A 17,927-nucleotide genomic window follows, 5' to 3' on the forward strand; every position below is an offset into this window, starting at 1 on the left:
CCCAAGCTCTTGTCATATTAATTCAGGTATAGTTAGGTCCTTTACGTTTGTCTCATTTTTAGACATATTTTTCTAGTTTAAAAAAAAACATTTATGTATTTAACATTCACAGTTGTTTCAAATGTAAGCTGTCTGATTTAAATTTTAATGAGTGTGCTTTCAAGTAATTCTATTGTGACCATTTGGTTCATATTTGAGCATATTTATTATAGATTTGTAACTTTTGAAAGGCTTGACTGCCTGCTAACACCCCCGAGGCAGAGAGGCGTGTGGAGGAGGAGGAATGGGCTCTCCACACTGGAAGCAGATGCGTTTCATCCTTTGAAAATAAATATTGAAAATACTTCTCTCTGCCTGTTCTTGTCTCAGAAGATTTCATTTGGGCCTTTAAAAACTTTGTACCCTAATAGAATAATTTCAGCCTCGTGAGGGTGTGAAATCCTGAGGCAAAAACCCAGAAAATGTGAGGTCGGACCACAAATTGAACACAGATGCAAGTGAAGAAGTAGGACAGCGATAGAGTGATACTGCTCCTGAAACTTCATCTACATTACAAATAACACAAGAATCCAGAGCAAGACTAAGAGTCTACCTCCGCCCGGCTTTACTTAGGCACAATAATGCTTTGAACTGCATGCAGAAGTCAGCATGCTGACATGCTCACAGTGACAGTGTTAACATGTTGATGTTCAGCAGGTAATATTTGCCTGGTTCACTATCTTAGTTTGGCATATTAGCATGCTAACATTAGCTAATTAGCACTAAAAACAAAGGAATGCGAACATGGGAATTAGTTTAGCTCGTATTTGGTCGTAAACCAACGTGCTGGAGATATTAAATTTGGAGCCGATTATGGCACTAGATGAAAAGTCAGGGGATCACCAAGGTTAAGACCATTCATCCTGCGGGGAACATGTCTGCACACGTCTGCACCATCCATAGCAATATATCCAAAAGTTGTCTCAAATTTTAAATTTAACAAAATGTCATCCTCATGGAGGTGCAGCAAGATTTCTCATCTGGGAACCAAGAATGTGCGAACAAAATGTTGAGCCAATCCATCCAGTAGATATTAAGCTATTTCACTGAACAAGTGGAAGCATTGACCTGCTGGTGGCGCCAGAGCAAACAGCACTCATCCTCTGGGAACAATGAACAAAATGGCTGTCGAGCTATATATCCATAAAAAGCAATGCTGGCGTTGTGAAGGAAAAAATCATTTCAAACACAAAAACTATACACAGCAGCTCCAAAAAGTCACGCAAATAATAAATGAGAGTTAATTAGTAGCATTTTTTTGCATTAAAATTATCTTTAATAACTGTAACAGCAAAGTCAATGCAACCAAAAAGGAAAATAAAGGGAATAGTACTGTATATAGGACAGAGGCTGTCCAACAAAAGTGCCTTCTGGTGCAAGAAAAGAGGAGACTACAATGATGACAAAAATATGGCACGTAAATACTGAAATGGAAATTCAACCCTGTGAATAAAAAAAAAACAACAAACAACAAGAAGTCATTGTCAAAAACAAAAGGTGGAAAAGTCAGTAATTATAAAAAAAATAGTCTGACTGGATTAATTAACTACATAATGTGTGAATGAATGCTGAGTAAAATAAGCTATGTGATGTTATGGACAAGCTGTGTTAATGATACAGATTCCATTTTTTTTCTTCTCCAGCTTGTGGCATACACAGGAATGTGTTAACAATACAGAATTCATCTGGTACATATACACACAAACTGTCTCGGAAAATTCTGTGTACCATTGGACATATTCAACTATTTACATCTCTCATTGCCTGTACAAGCAAAGGACCTCAAAACTACTCCTTCCATATGTTTGTTTTTTGTTACAAAAATAGTTCTTTTCTACAATGGATCTGAGTTTACCTTGAAATATCGAAAAACCAATCTAATCTAAATGCAAATGCATATAAACCTCAAGATGAAAACTGTGACATCTTGACTCAACCGTGGAGTGGATTTTGGCACTTCTTCATACAAACGAGTTTAAAGTACGGGACAAAGAGCATCTTCTTGGCATCAGCAGCGGCTGTCTAGCGGGTCCAGAGAGAAGATGGTGCCCTCTAAGGTTAGTCCCATTTTGAACCCCTCCTGGAAGAAAAGCCAGAGAACAGCTGTGACCTTTAGTGACCGTGTACACCGACATGGCCTCTGTGAGATGACATTTACCGATAAACAGGAAGTCAGAATAATGTTTACATTAGAGCCAATGGAGAAAAAGACTATAAAGCTCTGAAGGTAAAAGAGAATGAAATGCTGAACATGCGTTATGTGCAAGATCATAAACTCAGGTAGAAAGACGGCATGCACCTTGATGGGAGAAGCACGGTGAAACTCGTTCATATCAAATGAATTTTATGTTTACTTGTAATTGTTTTAATGCACTCTCTTCTATAAATACATAATTGCATCAGTGTGACATTGGTTTTCACTAAAGCAAACTCCCAGCAGCTCATCAACTACAGAGCAAGAGAGCTGAGAAACAAACTGCTAACTAAAGACAACACAACATTTCTGCTAAAGGGAAGGAAAACATTTCAGGGAAGATGAAGAAGTTACATCACACAGGGTTAGCGCATGCAAGACAAAGACACAGCCAGAGTCACGACACAGACGGAAGCTAGATCAGAGCAAAGAGTACAAACCATCTCTGACGCTACAAGTGGAGAGGACAAGAGGTGAATTCAGTTGTTAGTAATTAAGAAGACATTGAAGGAAACGTTTTAGGGCACTAAAGTGTGTCAGTGCAACAGTGCCTCCTATTGGCAATTCCCTGCTAAAACTCAGTGCTTGCTCAGCAGTTATTCTGCAGGAAGAATCACAGAAGTTGCAGCTGATTTTCAGCTCCAGAAGTCATTTTTTCTAATTATACAGTAATTCAAAACCTTATAATTGCGCGCTTTTCACAGACCCACAGAGAATGACGGATTGCTGTGGATATGGCATCCATACCAACTGAAGCTACAGCAGTGCTTCGCAAACAATTTCTCATTCCGCCTTTGGAAGCAGAGAAAAATGCTTCATATTTGTACTTCCTGATCCCACTTTAACCCACTGAATTGCCCTCAACCATATGAATCAACCATAATCAACAATATTGGGGGAAAAGTACACTGTAAACATCATAACGACATTTAGTGGAATCAACTAATCTTCTATTAAAAAACGTATGTAAATATGTACTTTTATGTATTTTTTAATTTATATTTCAAGTCAGGTCACCTTAAAAGTTTTATTTTTAGAACGTGAAGTCTTCTGACTTCAAATGATGAGTTGAATTCACTGCTGAGTGTTCACAGTAAGTGTCTAAAGAGCTCCCAGACAAGCTTTACTGTACGTGAAGAACACACGTGTCCGTCAATACATGTTGGACAGAAACCCAACTAATAACAGAAACAATGCCAGCCATGATGAGGCCCCTTCATCACTTGCTGCCTTTGTACCAACTCTGGTAGAAAGTGGGTCCAACAGGAGCAGCCTCAACAAGCAAACGGCGAGCGCTACTGACTGACTGCCAATGAGGTTTTCACATGTGAGGCTCAGTGAACTTGCGTTAGTCCAATTTACATTATAAAACTCATGAGACTCGTTTAATGTAGTGAACTCACGTATTTAAGGCAGCAGAACTTCCGTTTTAAAGCTGACGTTGCTTTAAGTGTTTTAAAGGTGCAACAAAACAAGTCCTGTTGAATGTAATTTCACTGGAATTATATTACCGTGGACATGAGCTGCCTAATTCCATTCACCTCACCCTGAGTTCCTGTTGAGCAAATTAAGCCCAAGCTGCCAAAAGAGAGAAAGCTGACACGCCCCACTCTGAGAGAGCCGGAGAGCGAGGTGGGAACATTTGTCACATTTTCCCCGACTTCAACTTTGACTGACGTATTTGGTTGATGAGCATCATCTGTCAAGATCTCATGCATGTTGTTTTGTGTCCAAATAAATCATGATAACAGAAATCTTGACAACCCTTATTTGTCTGTTCTGACCGCAGGAATTAGATCATCCAGCTTAAGTTGCCTTCGACATTTTTCCTCTCTGCGCCGCCCACAGAGACACCCGCCCCACAGTTTGAGAATCACCGAGCCAGCAATGACACAGCAGAAGCTAATGGCATGTTATTCCGGATAAGCCAAGATCATCAGCTGTCTGTTATTTCTGAATAGTGAATAAAATGTTAAGAATTTATTGCTTCACCAGACCAAATATACAATTACATAAAAACATATTAGGCCACTTTCACTTGTTTTCACTCCATTGAAATGCATAATGGATCATGAAAACATAACTGAGTGACTTTTTATTAATGTATTTTGAAACGAATGTGTATCCGGTTTCATGTCCCTGATATATAAATGAAGAAGTGAGACATATTCACCACTGAGTCAGCTGAAGATTACATTGAAATCTCACTGTGCTCAGCTTTTCCAGAAACAACTAAACAGGAATACAGAATTGGGTAATCCCTCACATCTGCTTGTTTTACTGCTCTATGCACAACAGTATGACAAACTTCTTCTATTTTAACATTAATCATTTTAATAAATGGGGGACTGGAGCTCTCTTGCAGTCCACAGCAGACCCTTTAGGACCAAAACTGCCCAGAAATGATTCAGCATGATGCACAAAGCCTTTCTTCATTTAAGCAAGAGGCAATTTGAATCTTCAAAGTGCTGATACTGATAATGAGACAGACTGGGGAGCTGGGTTTCACAGCTGAACCAGCCTCCGTTGTAGGTCTTTTAAACTAAATGTGGAGGGATCAGACACAGACAGGCGCTCACCTGCATCTCATCCAGCTTTGACTGAATATCTGGAGGGAAGTCAGCTGCCCCGCAGGTGAACGGATCAAACGGCTCAGCGCCAAACAGGTCTTTCCCTACAAACACAGACAGCAGATGAACAACAGCTTCATCAGACAGCGATTTAATCTACAAATATTTAAACAAAAACCAAGTGTATTTTTAACTGCAGATTTTATTTTTCGTCAGCTGGAGAACTAATTAAAACCCGTATGTGTTATGATGAGGAAGTCGCGCAGTAGCTACTCACTTATATCTGGTGGTAATGTGGTCGGTGGGGGTGGTGGACAGCCGTTGCTGGACAGTGTGGGGACCAGCGGTGTCACAGGGGAGAAGGGAACCATGTCGAAAACATCTGTAGACTGTAGCTTCGTGGAGATACTCCCTGCCTGTGAGTCAAGTCACGGAAATAATTAAGCCAAGGTCAGACTTGTGTAAGCTCGGACATAGGCAAACAACATGTTTGTACTTTGTTTATAGAAAAGCAAGAGAAGAAGCAGCAAAAAGTGAAAGAGAGACAAAAGCCAGAGATACCTCAGCCTTAGGGACAGTGACAACACACAGAGCAGAAAGACAGAAAAAGCGTAAGGTGTTTACGCGAGGCCGTGGGATGCTGCATCCCTCGGTAGGCTTAGGAGGAAGGAGAGCGGGTTTGGCAGGCGGAGGAGTTAGTAGCCCGGCGGACAAGTTGGACTCCGGCGAGCTCATAGGAGTGAGCGTGACAGAGGAGATTTCCAGACAGGAGAGCGACTTGATGCTGTGACACCAGAAGAGAGAGGAGGGCCTCTGCAGCATGTACGCTTCATTAGCTGCGTTAATGTGCAGCGGCTAAGAAAAGATCGCAGACAGAAAATGACCAGAGGGAGAAAATTATTCAGTCTTGTAGAGTAGGAGAGGTGTGGGTAGTTGCATTTGCAGGAGGCTGTCACTTGGCCAGTAATGGCATTCGGCTCAATTAATGTATCACATTCCTCATCAGACCAATCAGGTGTGTAATTGCTTTGCGTCAGACACAGCGTCGACCCCCACTGACTGCATCCAGGTAGGTTTGGTCATTCCGAGCTTGCGGTGCATTTAATCACAGGAGCAATATCAACAAACCAAGCTGCACTTAAAAATCCCGTAAGCTTAACCCTTATGCCCCACATTTGATCAACTTTCGTAATTAAAAGATGGTCTTGGTTGTGCACTTTTGGCTGATGTGGAACATTTGAATCCCAAAATGATGTGAGAGTCACGTAACATTGGTAAGCTGTTAAGTTTGTCTGCAGACACTGCAGTTAAAGTGAGACTATGTGACTAATAATCTTAGTCTTAGAAATAAAAAGTTATATTCATAAGCTATAAAATGTACCCTTGTTAAAGTCAGTACACTCAGGGGTTTAGCTGCTACACACTTACATGGTCTGGCTTTATTTCTAGGACTTGTTATTCATCACCCATCCGATGTATATCATGTTTTTATATAACATTTGCTTTTGGTGAGTAGCATATAGGGAACTAAAACTTCATCTGGTTAAATCATAAAATCAATCTTCCTTGTACCGTGTACGACCAGTGACTTATGGCGGCTAATGTTTAGGTATGTACTGTACTATGTAGCACATATTAGTCAGTTAATTCAGAAAATTTTATGTAGACTGTATCAATTTTATTCTTTAGTCTCTAAACTGAAGAGGTGAGTGTCGTGCAGTTTGTCCTTACTGGTGGGACATGAGCTATCATCAGCTGTTCTTCAAGATCTTGAAGCTGCTGCTTGAGCTCCGAGTTTTCTGTTTCCAGTTCTTGAATCTGCATAAAAACAACATCAGTTCGGTCATTTTAGAAGCCACGGCGAATGAAAGCGTGGACTGCAGAATGGCATCTCGTACTGAAACATCAAGTATGAAAACCCCAAATTAACTGCTCAGCTTTAGAGAAATTCTCATCCGACTCCCCCAAAGCACATGTCCATGCACAGTGAATGCACGGGCAGAGTGCGCACAGGTAGACAGGCAGGTAGACCAGCTGTGCTCATTACAGCACACAGCCACAGGTATTGTTTTGTTTGTTGTTGTGAGCATTTGATTTATTGATTGCTGCTTTAAGCTGAGGTGGGCACAATTTCTCTAAGAAACTGAATATCAACACAAATCCAAACACTGTCTCATGAAACAGGTCTGTCTCCAGTTTTTTTGTGATTTACATTATCTAATGCATTGGGATTTTAAATGGTTTGTTAGTAGGAGAACAGTCCCAACCTACAAAGGAACGCTTAATATTTGATTATTTTATTGAAAATTTCAAAATACCCACATTTTGTAGAAACATGGTTGTCACTGGACAATATGTTATTTTATACTGCAATATTAATACTGTGATACAGTAAATAAATTAAACAGCTGATGGGAATGTCTGCTTCTGATGAAATTAAATACAGAAACAAATTGTCCATTGATGTAAAAATCCAAAAATATTAAAGACTGTGTGTGAATGTACAACGAATGTAGATCCGTGTCTCATTAAATGACCAGTCTACCACGTTTTATGTGGAAAATAAGTCTTTAAGCTTTTTCAAGTAGCTTAAACACCAAATAATAATTATTCCAAATGCATTTTAGTCCATATCCACTGGTGTTTAGCCACCACATCCTGTGACTCATATAATTCATACAAATGTTTTAATTAATCACCATTTAAACCAGACCAATAGGAAAGCTCCACAGTTTCAGCAGGGTGCAGAATAATTCAATTGCAGATTGGGTCTGTAACAACAGAGCTTGCTATCATTAATATTCATTACTGCCATTTTCATCAACACAGCTTAATTGTCCCCGCTGAATGATTTACAAAAATCAATAGAAGCAAGCTATTCATTAATTAATGAAAATATTAATGTGTCAGCATGGTGGTACAAGTTTTCAAAGTAAATTAAAGTCTGTGTGAGAGCAAGCGAGTTGAATCAACTGGACGTGAGACCTACTCTTTTCTGAAGGCTCCCAATCTGTTTCCTGGTTTCCACGTCTTTACCTCCGGACTCCAGGAACTTCTTGTAGGCCAAGTCGAAGGCCTGACCGATGGTTAGAGTTATCTCTTCTGCCTGCAGCAGGGGGAGCAAAGACTTGCTCATGTTGCATGTCACTACAGCTTATTTAGAGTTAAATTAATCCCTGAGGTTTGACTACATAATGTCAAAATATCCATCCAAATGACACAGCGTCAAAATATAAAACGCACACGATAATTCTACATTCTGTAAAATCACGTCATGTTCAAAGAAAAGAAGCAGGAGACACTTACACACTTTTCACTGTCAAACACATAGCAGAGGTGTTTGTTGGACTCCGAGTCTTTGCAGATAAAAGTAAATATCCTTTTATCTGTTTTGTCGTCTGCACAGAAGGATATCCTGTGTAACTGACAGTTATGCTGTACATCCTAGAAAACAAACACAATGCATTCATTATGTACTGACTTCATGAATGTTGACTACCAATCATGTCTTTCTTTACGTGGTGTTTGTCGTCAGCATCCCTCCAGGTGCCCCTGCTGAATAACAAAATTCAAACATCTGGACTCACTTTTGTCTTTAGATCTAGTATCTTCACGCCGTAAATGGAGATCTGCAATTCTACTTTGGGGGTCTTCTGTCCCTCTGACTTCTTGATATGTCTCTGAAACTGCCAGTGAGGGAAATCACAAACAGAAACGTTTGATCAGTTCTCCCTGATATTTATAAGGAACAAAAAACACATGATAATGACGCACAGCAGTACAACTAGAAGCTTAGCTCCAAATCTTTTCAAAAACATAACCCATAAAAGCAGAACAAGCAGAAAACACAACAATGTCCTCTCAAAAAGTTGTTGTGTTGAGAAATGTGCTAGCAATCAAGTACCTATTTTGCACCTTTTGCAGACACAAAGCAACATTAGCATTTATTTGAAATACATTTTTGGCATATCTAAGTCCAACATTCACAGCTGCTAATTGCTCTGCTCCTCGCTAACTTTGTCGATCTGCTGATTGGTGCTGATCAGGGAGTACTAGTACTAGTATTAGAACTGAGGGTTGATCACAGCTGATAACTAATCAGAGAAGTGCCAAAAAATGATATTAGGATATTTTCTGGGATTTTGTCAATAACAATAATTAGACAGTATTTGGCATAATGTGTTTGTAAAAGTCTAACAAGCTGCACAAGCTTAGTTCTAGTTAATAGGATGTTAAGTGTTTCTTACTAATGACATTAATGGAAACAGGTCTTATTTATTTAAATCTGAAGCATTCAAGTAAAAACAATATAAAACACTGAAACCTCCAGTGCAAGTATTACTGACATCAAACACGTCATATGTAGCTATAGCCATGAGCTTGCAGGTTAACGTCTTCCGAGCAACGTCAGTCTTTCCAAAGCCAAACCACCTGCATGCCATGAGGTTGATCCACGGCTAGCAATTCAGTCTAACTGTGTAGATTAGTAGGGTCAGTGCTGTTAGTTCACTTATTTTTAACTTGATTTTGTTGCCTTTTTTAACTCTAGCACATGTATACTGCATGCATGACGCAGTGAATGCGCGGTCAAGGAGTTTTTTGCAAAGGTAGTGACATAGCCTACTCGCTAATGTCTGCTCACACATTGCTTCTTACTTTTAAGATACAAAAATATACAAAAAAGCCTCTGTATTATCAGTTCAAATGAACTGTTATCACTAGATTTTAAAAAAGGTCATCTTAAAAATGCCCAGTTTAAACAAAATGTTTAATCTGTGAATTTTTCCCCTCTAAAATCAGTATATTGTTTGGGCTCTTGTTTAACAAAGTATTACAAATCTGTGATTTTTCCAAATGGCCACTCTTTTAAGCACTGCGAAAAACATTCAGTTATGTTGCCAATGGACATAAATACTTACAGGACTTGGCAATGACTTTCAATCAATAATCAATGAAAATGTGTGTTAAAAAGAAAGTGAAGACACTGTGTCATTACATGTAAGATAATACATACTATCATGACCTATTATGAGTTAAATGTTGAGGAAGTATCTAATATTATCCTAAACTATAGCCATGAAAATGAAATAAGATGTTTGTCTGATTTCACTTTTTAATGTGGAACCCTGTGAAGACAGTGTGTGTGTGTGCGTGTGTGTGAGTGTGTGTGGCAATAAGATTATTTTTACAGCTTCTAACATTCTGACACTTAAAAGCTTACAGTAAAATCATATATTCATTCATATGCAGACACGAACACGAACAGACCGGGAGAGAGAATAGTAAGTGCGTGAGATTTATCTTACTTGAATTAAAACACAAGCATTTATATTCTAACTGATATGAGACTACAGTATTTTACCTAAATCATGGGCACATGCCTTCCAGGGCTGTCTCTCAGTTCTCATTTTTCAACTACCAACCATCGTTTCCCTTACAGAGTCTTTGAAAAGATAACTAAGCCTGTCCTAAAACCGGCTTTCAAGATCAAATGTAATGTAACAATAGAGCTATGGGTTTGGGAAAAACAGTCCTCCCCTCCGAGTGGCCTCACAGATTCAACTCTTGGCAGGAGAAGACAGAGGACAGGCCAGCAGGCAGCAGGGGGAAGCCACGTTACCAAGAAGCTGTGAGAAAGGAAAAGTGGTCCGGGCTGTGGCTGTTCCCTGCATAAAGGCTAGTTTGGTTACAACTCATGGACATTGCAACATGCACACAACCATGCTGCAATGACCACAGGCTAGTGACTGATTTATGAATATGTGTGACTAATTTGGGTTAGACAGTTACACTAGCCTATGTGTAAGATAACAGGCTTTATAAATGGCAAACATATATGTTTTATTGTGCGTTTGCTATTGTAATGATAAGTAAAGTTTATAAGCAATTGATTTTACTGCATGGCTTAATCACTAGTCCTTAGTCACTAAGGACCTGATTTATGTAGGAAAAAACAATTGAGAATTAAATATTAAAGCTGCTGGAGTCAATATTCTTATATTAATCGTCTTTCAGCTCATTGTTTTGGTCTCACCGGCCTCATTAGCATTGTTTCTAGAAGCAGCAGGCTGTTTTCAGCAAAAGCTCTGAAAAAACCCATCTGTCCAGCACTATATAGCAGACAGACAAGTTAGCGAGTAGATGGTGAACTTGATGGAACATTTAACTGCTAAAGAAGCTGATATTTCCCTCAGGAGCTGGTGGAAACAAAAGCAGAGCTGAAAGTAGAGTTGGTCACTAAACTCCCTTTTCCACTGCACGGTACCAGCTCAACTCGCCCCGACTCTACTCGCCTTCTTTGGTTTTCCATTGGGGAAAAGTTCTACCCGTACCTCCTGCCTGGTATATCGAGGTTCCAAGCGTGCTTGCCTATTCACAAATCTAGCAGACACAGAGCAACATCAGCAAGTTCTGTTTCTGGCAACCTGATCTCTGTAAGCTCCGGCGTGTGACCAAAAATCTGTCCACGGAGACAAATAAAATTTTTGGTCGCACCAATGGACCAAACATTTCGCTGGACAATTTTTTGTCGTCCTTATCTCTGTCTGTACTTTCCCCAAAACTCACCTGTGGAAGAAGGTGCGAGCCAATCAAAAGCAAAAGGAGGAGCGCTAGATTTATACGCTATGGCGTTGGCAACGCACGTACCCTCGCATTTATGCTGTGCTGGTGTCTGTGTTGCTCTGCAATTACACCGTTTCTATGTTCCACTGCGTTGTAACTGGTTTAGCCCTGTAAAACAATAACTGTGCAGCTCTTTTAAACTTTCAAAATGTTATCGACAGAATGGATCAAACTCTGATAGTGAAATGAGTCATTTTGTGACGGTTGTGATAAAGAAAGCATCCACTGCTTTACAGCTGCGTTTTTGGCCGCTAGGAAAACTGGCTTCAAAACGTCCTGGAAGCTTGGAGAAAATGCGATGTTACCAAGCTGACCGATCACAGTTCTTGTGCTCTGCTCGCCGCAACGTGTTGTTAAATTTTTTGTGAGGTGCAAGTTGGGGTAACCACCAGCATTGATGACGCGGTACTGTACATTGGCGGTTCCTCGCCACTGATTGGCGCTGTTGTGAGAACTAAGGTGTGTGTGGTTGTTGGTATGGGAAATGATAGAACGTTATAATATACTGTTATGGTGCTAACGGTGCTGTGAAAAATGTGGGTACACCGAAACTTTGTGGCAGTGCATCTACATGAAACATTAGTAGTGCAAACAATGCAAGACGGTTTCTGTGAGAGGAACCTGTGAGCCAAACCCTAAAACAACAAGTTCAAGGAGACTGAAATACTGTGTAGAGCTGAGATGAGCTGCAGAGTTGGTGATAATTCTGTGTTAGTTACTACAAGCCTTGCACATTACACGTAGTGATTTAAACCAGTGTTTATATATGCAGCTTTAATCGATGCTAACAGTGTAATTTAGTATTAAAGGCTTATATTGTTTCAAGAAATCAATTTTCCCCCCATTTATATGCAAATGTAGGCGGCAGTGACGAATTAGATGATCTAATTTCATACTAGGAACCACTGGTGGAGAATATTAAGTGTCAAGAGTCTTTATGATGTGTCACTGAGTTCAGTGTATATTAAAGTACCTGTGTGCTAATAAAGTGACTCATTAAGTAAAAATGTTATATTATTCAAGACGAAATGTTATAGTCAGGGTAAGAAACAACAGGTTTCATGACTGATAAAGATACTAATCTACCCGGGGAAGGTTGACTGCTGTGTGTATCCAGCAGTTAGAGGCATCCACACTCGGGAGCTGAGAAAGGGCACCTTGCTGGTAACTGATGACGGTAACTCAGTCCCACCTCCCCTGCTTCTGAGTCTCCTATCCAATCCGGTCAACTCAAGAACGCTTTCCTATCCTTTAGGCTACAGCTTATTCTGAGGACTGGATTTACCTTTAGCTTTCTGACTGCATCCTTTACAACCTCTGTGCCTTTTGGGGCTTCAACCTCTGTGTTTCCAAGGAACTGGAAAGAGAACAAAAAGGCATACATCTATGATATGACAGTAACACAACAAAAACTTATAGAATAATGCACATATGGAAGTGTTTGGTGCAATAAATGGCAAATAAAGGTAACAAAGAGAAGATAGAAATGACAGAAGCATGCTTTCAATGGACCTGAAAAACAAGTATTTCATAAATCAAACCATGGAATTTGGTCATAAACTGTAGGACAGCAGACTTCTATCTGCTTAAAGAATTAACCCCTTTATATTAGCACGCCAATCACATGTGACATTTGAGCAAATGTAATCGGGTATTTCTTATTCTTAAGTTCAACTGAATGTAGATAACATCTGTATTAAATTATTCCTCCTCACCTCTTTCAGAGACGTTCATTTACCATCTTCTACCATTTCATTTGCTATGGTACAAAGCATTTGAGGGATGCATGTACACAAGTGCGCACACACACACACACACACACACACACACACACAAGAGCAGCACTTCTGCCACTCTCCAACAGATGGAGCCATTAACCTTTGTGCCTGGACATCGTGTTTTCCATCTGGCGGCAGCAGCAGTAATTGTTCCAGTCACACACACTGCTTCAGTGCCTCCTGAGCTTAATGTGTGTAGCCTGTTCCAATATCAGACTTCATAAACACTGATGTCAGCCCCTTAAAGGTTGGGGAAAAACAAAATAACAATGTCTCCCTCTGGAATACAGCAAATGGCTCAGACAGACATGGACTGTCTTTCTGACACAACATAATCTGCGTACAGCTTTCCATGACTGGCCTTTGCTAATGTCCGTTTACTTTTGCAGCTTGCAGATGAATTGTCCCTGTGTATACTTTTTATGGAATGGTTGTCTGTCCAGCACACTGTTGTTCAGGGCATTTAATGAAGTTGGCAGCTTTGAACTGAAATTTGAACTGACATTTTGTGAAGCTCGGTGTTCAATTAGAGGAGTTTTTATTTTAATTATAAAGAACGACCAGTGTCAACATGGGACTTTTTTCCACATTTCTTAATGAAGCAGGAGAAACAACACAACAATGGCAATCATCAGAGAGCCAGAAAACAGATTGAGGCTTTATACAAAAGTGTCAGCTCCCTGCACCGCTGTGACAAATGTACTCTACACCTACTTAAGGACATGTCTGAGAGAGCCGCTGACAGACGCCCAGAATAGAATGGAGAAGCACTTGTTCCTGACCAGTGCATTCTGGGCTACGACTGGGGAGGTTTCACAAGGTAAACCAAGCTCGGAGGCTCATCCATCAACTGGTGCACGCAGCTGGAAAACGAACCACTCCTGTCCTTCATTCCACACAGTGAGAGTTCACCCTTTAGCTTACGAGGGACTGTGCACCCTCAAATGCAAAAACCAAACTCAATATGCACACAGAACACCAAGGCCGTAAGTTTCATATCAAAATTGGAGGGGACACGTATAAAGTTGGCGTCTTCGGGTCCTTTAAATACCCACGTGGCACCTATTCACCTCAGTGATAAATGAATTCATTTATAAACCCCAGGACTTTAATAGCTCCTGTGTTTCAGCAAGTTTTCTGCTCATGTTCAAAACTTTCTGCACATCAAAACAATCAAAAATCCTTCCTGGGGACAGTGGTCGCTGTGTGTCCATCTAATTCTACACCCTTGCAGACAACACACTCCCACAGCAGGTCGTAAATTTCATCAAGATGACACAGCGAGGAGCGAAAACTGCACTCCGAGCTCCACGCCATCGTCTATGCACAGCTCACTCCTCCTGATGGAATGGTTCTCGGATTTTACCGAAGCAGTTTCAGAAAGGGCAGGATCTGTGTCATGTGCAATCGAAGTGACTCCAGATTGTTATGTGATTTGAATGTTGATGTTAGACACACTTATCCCAGCGGCTCGCAAATTCACCTCTGGCCCCTGGACTGACAAATCATTCATCAGTTCATGACATGCTGACAATTTGGCATAAACATGAAACTTGTGGTTTCTTGAGAGATATATATATATATATATATATATATATATATATATATATATATATATATATATATATATATATATATATATATATATATATATATATATATATATGGCCCCTCAGTATCAATTAGAGGTACACCTAACAAATATTTAATTGATTAAGCTGGGGATTATTTTCTTTATTAATGGCTTTGTCGCTAAAAATTGAAATGTATTCAAATAGCTTGTTTTATTTAACCAACAGTCCAAAGCCCAACAATATTGAGTTTACTAGCAGAGGTTGTTTTACTGTAATGATGAATCAGTTATCTAAATACTCTGACTAATCATTCCAGCTCTTATATCAGTGTCGCATCACTGAAACACAGCAGCACACCTGTCCAATCTCTTCTCTGTGAAATAGATACTTTCAAACATGGCAAAGATTTTACTGAGGAACTGAGGTCATGTGGAAGTTGCTCAAATCCAACCCCCTCCCAAATGTTTATCTTTAATTCTTCATTAATGTCATTTTCAGTTAGCTGTTCAACCATATTTTTTTATATAGAAAATTAAACTATTCTGTCAAAGTTCTTTCTCTGGAAATCAAGAACTGCTTATAGACTAAAGTAAACATCCCAGAACTTTAGCTCAGATTAAGCATAAAATTACATTTGTCTTTCCATCAAACTACAGAAAATGTTTAAGAATTCACTGACCTGTAAAAGGAAGGATTTAGATCTGACTGACAGAATTTTACAGTTTTTGATAATCATGCACTTCAAGTCAAGTGTGTGTGTAGCTACACAACTCTTGCATACTACTAAACCCACTGGCCTAATATTATTATGCACATTTATGATGTTTTGTCCAGGACCTCTTATGGTGGCAGTGATTCGCAATTTTTGAAATTCCATTTAGTCCATTTAAACATTTAAATACAAGCTTTACATACTAAAAATCTTAATGTGAAACAGTGAATCCGTAACTTCTTTATTGTTTAGTTGTGTTCTTGTTGTCTTTGAAGTATTCCGTTAAAAAGAAAAGTCTAATAATAAATTAAATGTTTTTAACTGTAGATTATAAAACTCACAAAATGCCAGAAACATCTTAAAAAACCATCTTAGTGTCCTCACAGCTGCAGCCCTGCATTCTGCTGTAGGATCTGTCACAGATCAAACTTCATGTTAGGGTTAATTCCAGAAAGGCTGGAGGAAACCTGTGGGATCACGAGAAGAGGAAAATATTGCACATGATTTAGTAGTGCCATCAAATCTAAATGATTCAACACACGACCTTGTTGAATTAATGCATCAAAATACTTCTGGATTTACCTGAGACATAAAGTTCTAACTAGCAAGACAGTTGTACAGTAAATTCAGCTTATTTTCAACAACTGTGATGCTTTAAAGCAGGGAGAATAGGCCAAGCACAGTCTCAGCACATTAGCCGTCTCATTCCCTCCATTTCCTTCAGCGATGTGTGATGTACTCGGATCTCAGCAAATTTAGCCAGACAGGCAACTCATCGGTGAAAGCGGACAACATGCTTTGATTTTAAAGATGTCTCCTGTGCCAGCTCCCCCTGCTTCTTTGCTGCATACACTTAGGGAGCTTCAGAAGTTCGGGGGATTTGGTGGTTTTGGAGTTCCACCTCAGTTCCATCGTAACAGGAGAGAAACTCTTTGTCGAAATGAAGCAGAAAACCCGTCTGAAAGAGAAGTGCTCCCAAGTGAGACAGTCCCCCTTCAAGATGTGTTTGTTGGATATATTCGAAAGAGATTTTTATTTTATTTTTTTTAAGTGATTTGCAACAAGCCGTGTTTCCAGTCAAGGGCGGAGCCGCCATTTCATTTCAAGTTATTCTCAGGACCAGGAGTTTTGGCAGGTTCGGACAGAAGCTTGAGTCACTTTACATAAACACCCCACACTCGTAAATAAATACAGAAATCAAGAAGGTGAAAACACAGAGATACTCTCTCTTTCACCCCGTCACAGCACCGAGGGAAAACTGCTGCTCGGGAAGATAAATCCTACAATATACAGTTAGACAGTTCATACTTGCAGTGAAGTGCCGTCCAAAAAGAATCACCCACCATTAAATATCCAAAATATCGTTTTCACATAATTGTTAAATGAGGTAACTTGGAAAATAAACGCATGCTGTGAAGGACCAAAGGGCGTTGGGGCAATGCTGGCGGCTCCATCAGGTGCCAAGAGAGAGAAAAACTTCATGCAGCTTGTCTAATGAGAAAAGCATCATGGAACACCTGGACTGAGAGGTGTTGCTTTGATAAACCTGACGGAGAGGAAGCAAATCAGCAGGAAGGTGGGAGGGACAAACCACAAGCCTCCCACTCTAGTTTAATGGCAAAATGCTTCTCTGGTCTTTTTACAGTCACAATGCGCTTAATGCTCATTATAATGCAACAGTCTAGCAGTGAAACATACCTTGACATTGTAGGGTATGTAATGCTTGGCCAGTGCCTCCGGGGTGTGCATCCATGATTTATCTGCAACGACACAAACAGCTCACTCAATACAGCAGTCTGAACCAGTGGTCTCATGCAATAAGATACGGCAAGTACACAATAGGCTTGTGCTGACTGGCGATTGGATCTGCAATCAGGGATTGAAGGGATCATCAGTGATTGGCTTTTCATGTGCTGAGGTGATTTTAACTAGCTCACTATCAGAACTAAGATGACACAAAAATAGTGTCTAGAATCTGTACCACACTGCAGTGTTTCCCATTCATTGATTTATTGGTGGCGACACGACACGCCTCTCTCTCACAAACACATTGAAACAGAGCTGTGTGTAATGCATTCAGGTTAACTCTATCTTCTATCATTAAATCTATTTTCTTAACACAATTTCAAAAAAGTTACAAGCAAACATGTAAGGAGCCTAGCTGGTAAGGATTGCTATGTTTACGTTAGACTCCAGCTGGGTTGTCGAGGTTAACACGCTGTACACAGCTGCTAGTCAATTCCGATTGCACGCCACAGTGCCATAGTTACACAGTAATTCTGTGCGAAACACTGTAATGTACATTACATTTGCAGATGTTTCTGGTGGCTTCTCTTTAAACTAATAAGCCTTTTTCTTCCATGCTGGCATTTCACTGACTTGCTGCAACGTTACGCCCCCCCGGTAATCTCAAGTTTCCATGATTAGACAATATGA

The 17,927-nt window shown here is 39.9% G+C and overlaps 1 protein-coding gene across 4 annotated transcripts in view; it reads right to left on the bottom strand.

Moving 5' to 3' along the window:
- Positions 1-1,292: 1,292 nt before the first annotated feature.
- gulp1a (GULP PTB domain containing engulfment adaptor 1a) overlaps positions 1,293-17,927 on the bottom strand; it is a 78,902-nt gene continuing 62,267 nt past the window's right edge. For 3 of the 4 annotated variants that reach the window (XM_038720073.1, XM_038720069.1, XM_038720070.1), the window contains 10 exons: positions 17,190-17,251; positions 12,713-12,784; positions 8,391-8,489; positions 8,110-8,247; positions 7,793-7,909; positions 6,535-6,621; positions 5,428-5,658; positions 5,081-5,219; positions 4,813-4,907; positions 1,293-2,119 (listed from right to left, as the gene is read on the bottom strand). In XM_038720073.1, the coding sequence (XP_038576001.1) occupies positions 2,048-2,119; positions 4,813-4,907; positions 5,081-5,219; positions 5,428-5,658; positions 6,535-6,621; positions 7,793-7,909; positions 8,110-8,247; positions 8,391-8,489; positions 12,713-12,784; positions 17,190-17,251 (1,112 nt within the window). In that variant the 3' untranslated portion in view covers positions 1,293-2,047. The remainder of the gene's footprint in view (positions 2,120-4,812; positions 4,908-5,080; positions 5,220-5,427; positions 5,659-6,534; positions 6,622-7,792; positions 7,910-8,109; positions 8,248-8,390; positions 8,490-12,712; positions 12,785-17,189; positions 17,252-17,927) is intronic. The other variant, XM_038720072.1, reaches the window with a different exon arrangement.

The sequence above is a fragment of the Micropterus salmoides genome, unplaced genomic scaffold (assembly GCF_014851395.1).
Source record: "Micropterus salmoides isolate LMB-PRFRI ecotype aquatic unplaced genomic scaffold, ASM1485139v1 Ms_hic_scaffold_15, whole genome shotgun sequence".
NCBI classification, from domain to species: Eukaryota; Metazoa; Chordata; class Actinopteri; order Centrarchiformes; family Centrarchidae; genus Micropterus; species Micropterus salmoides.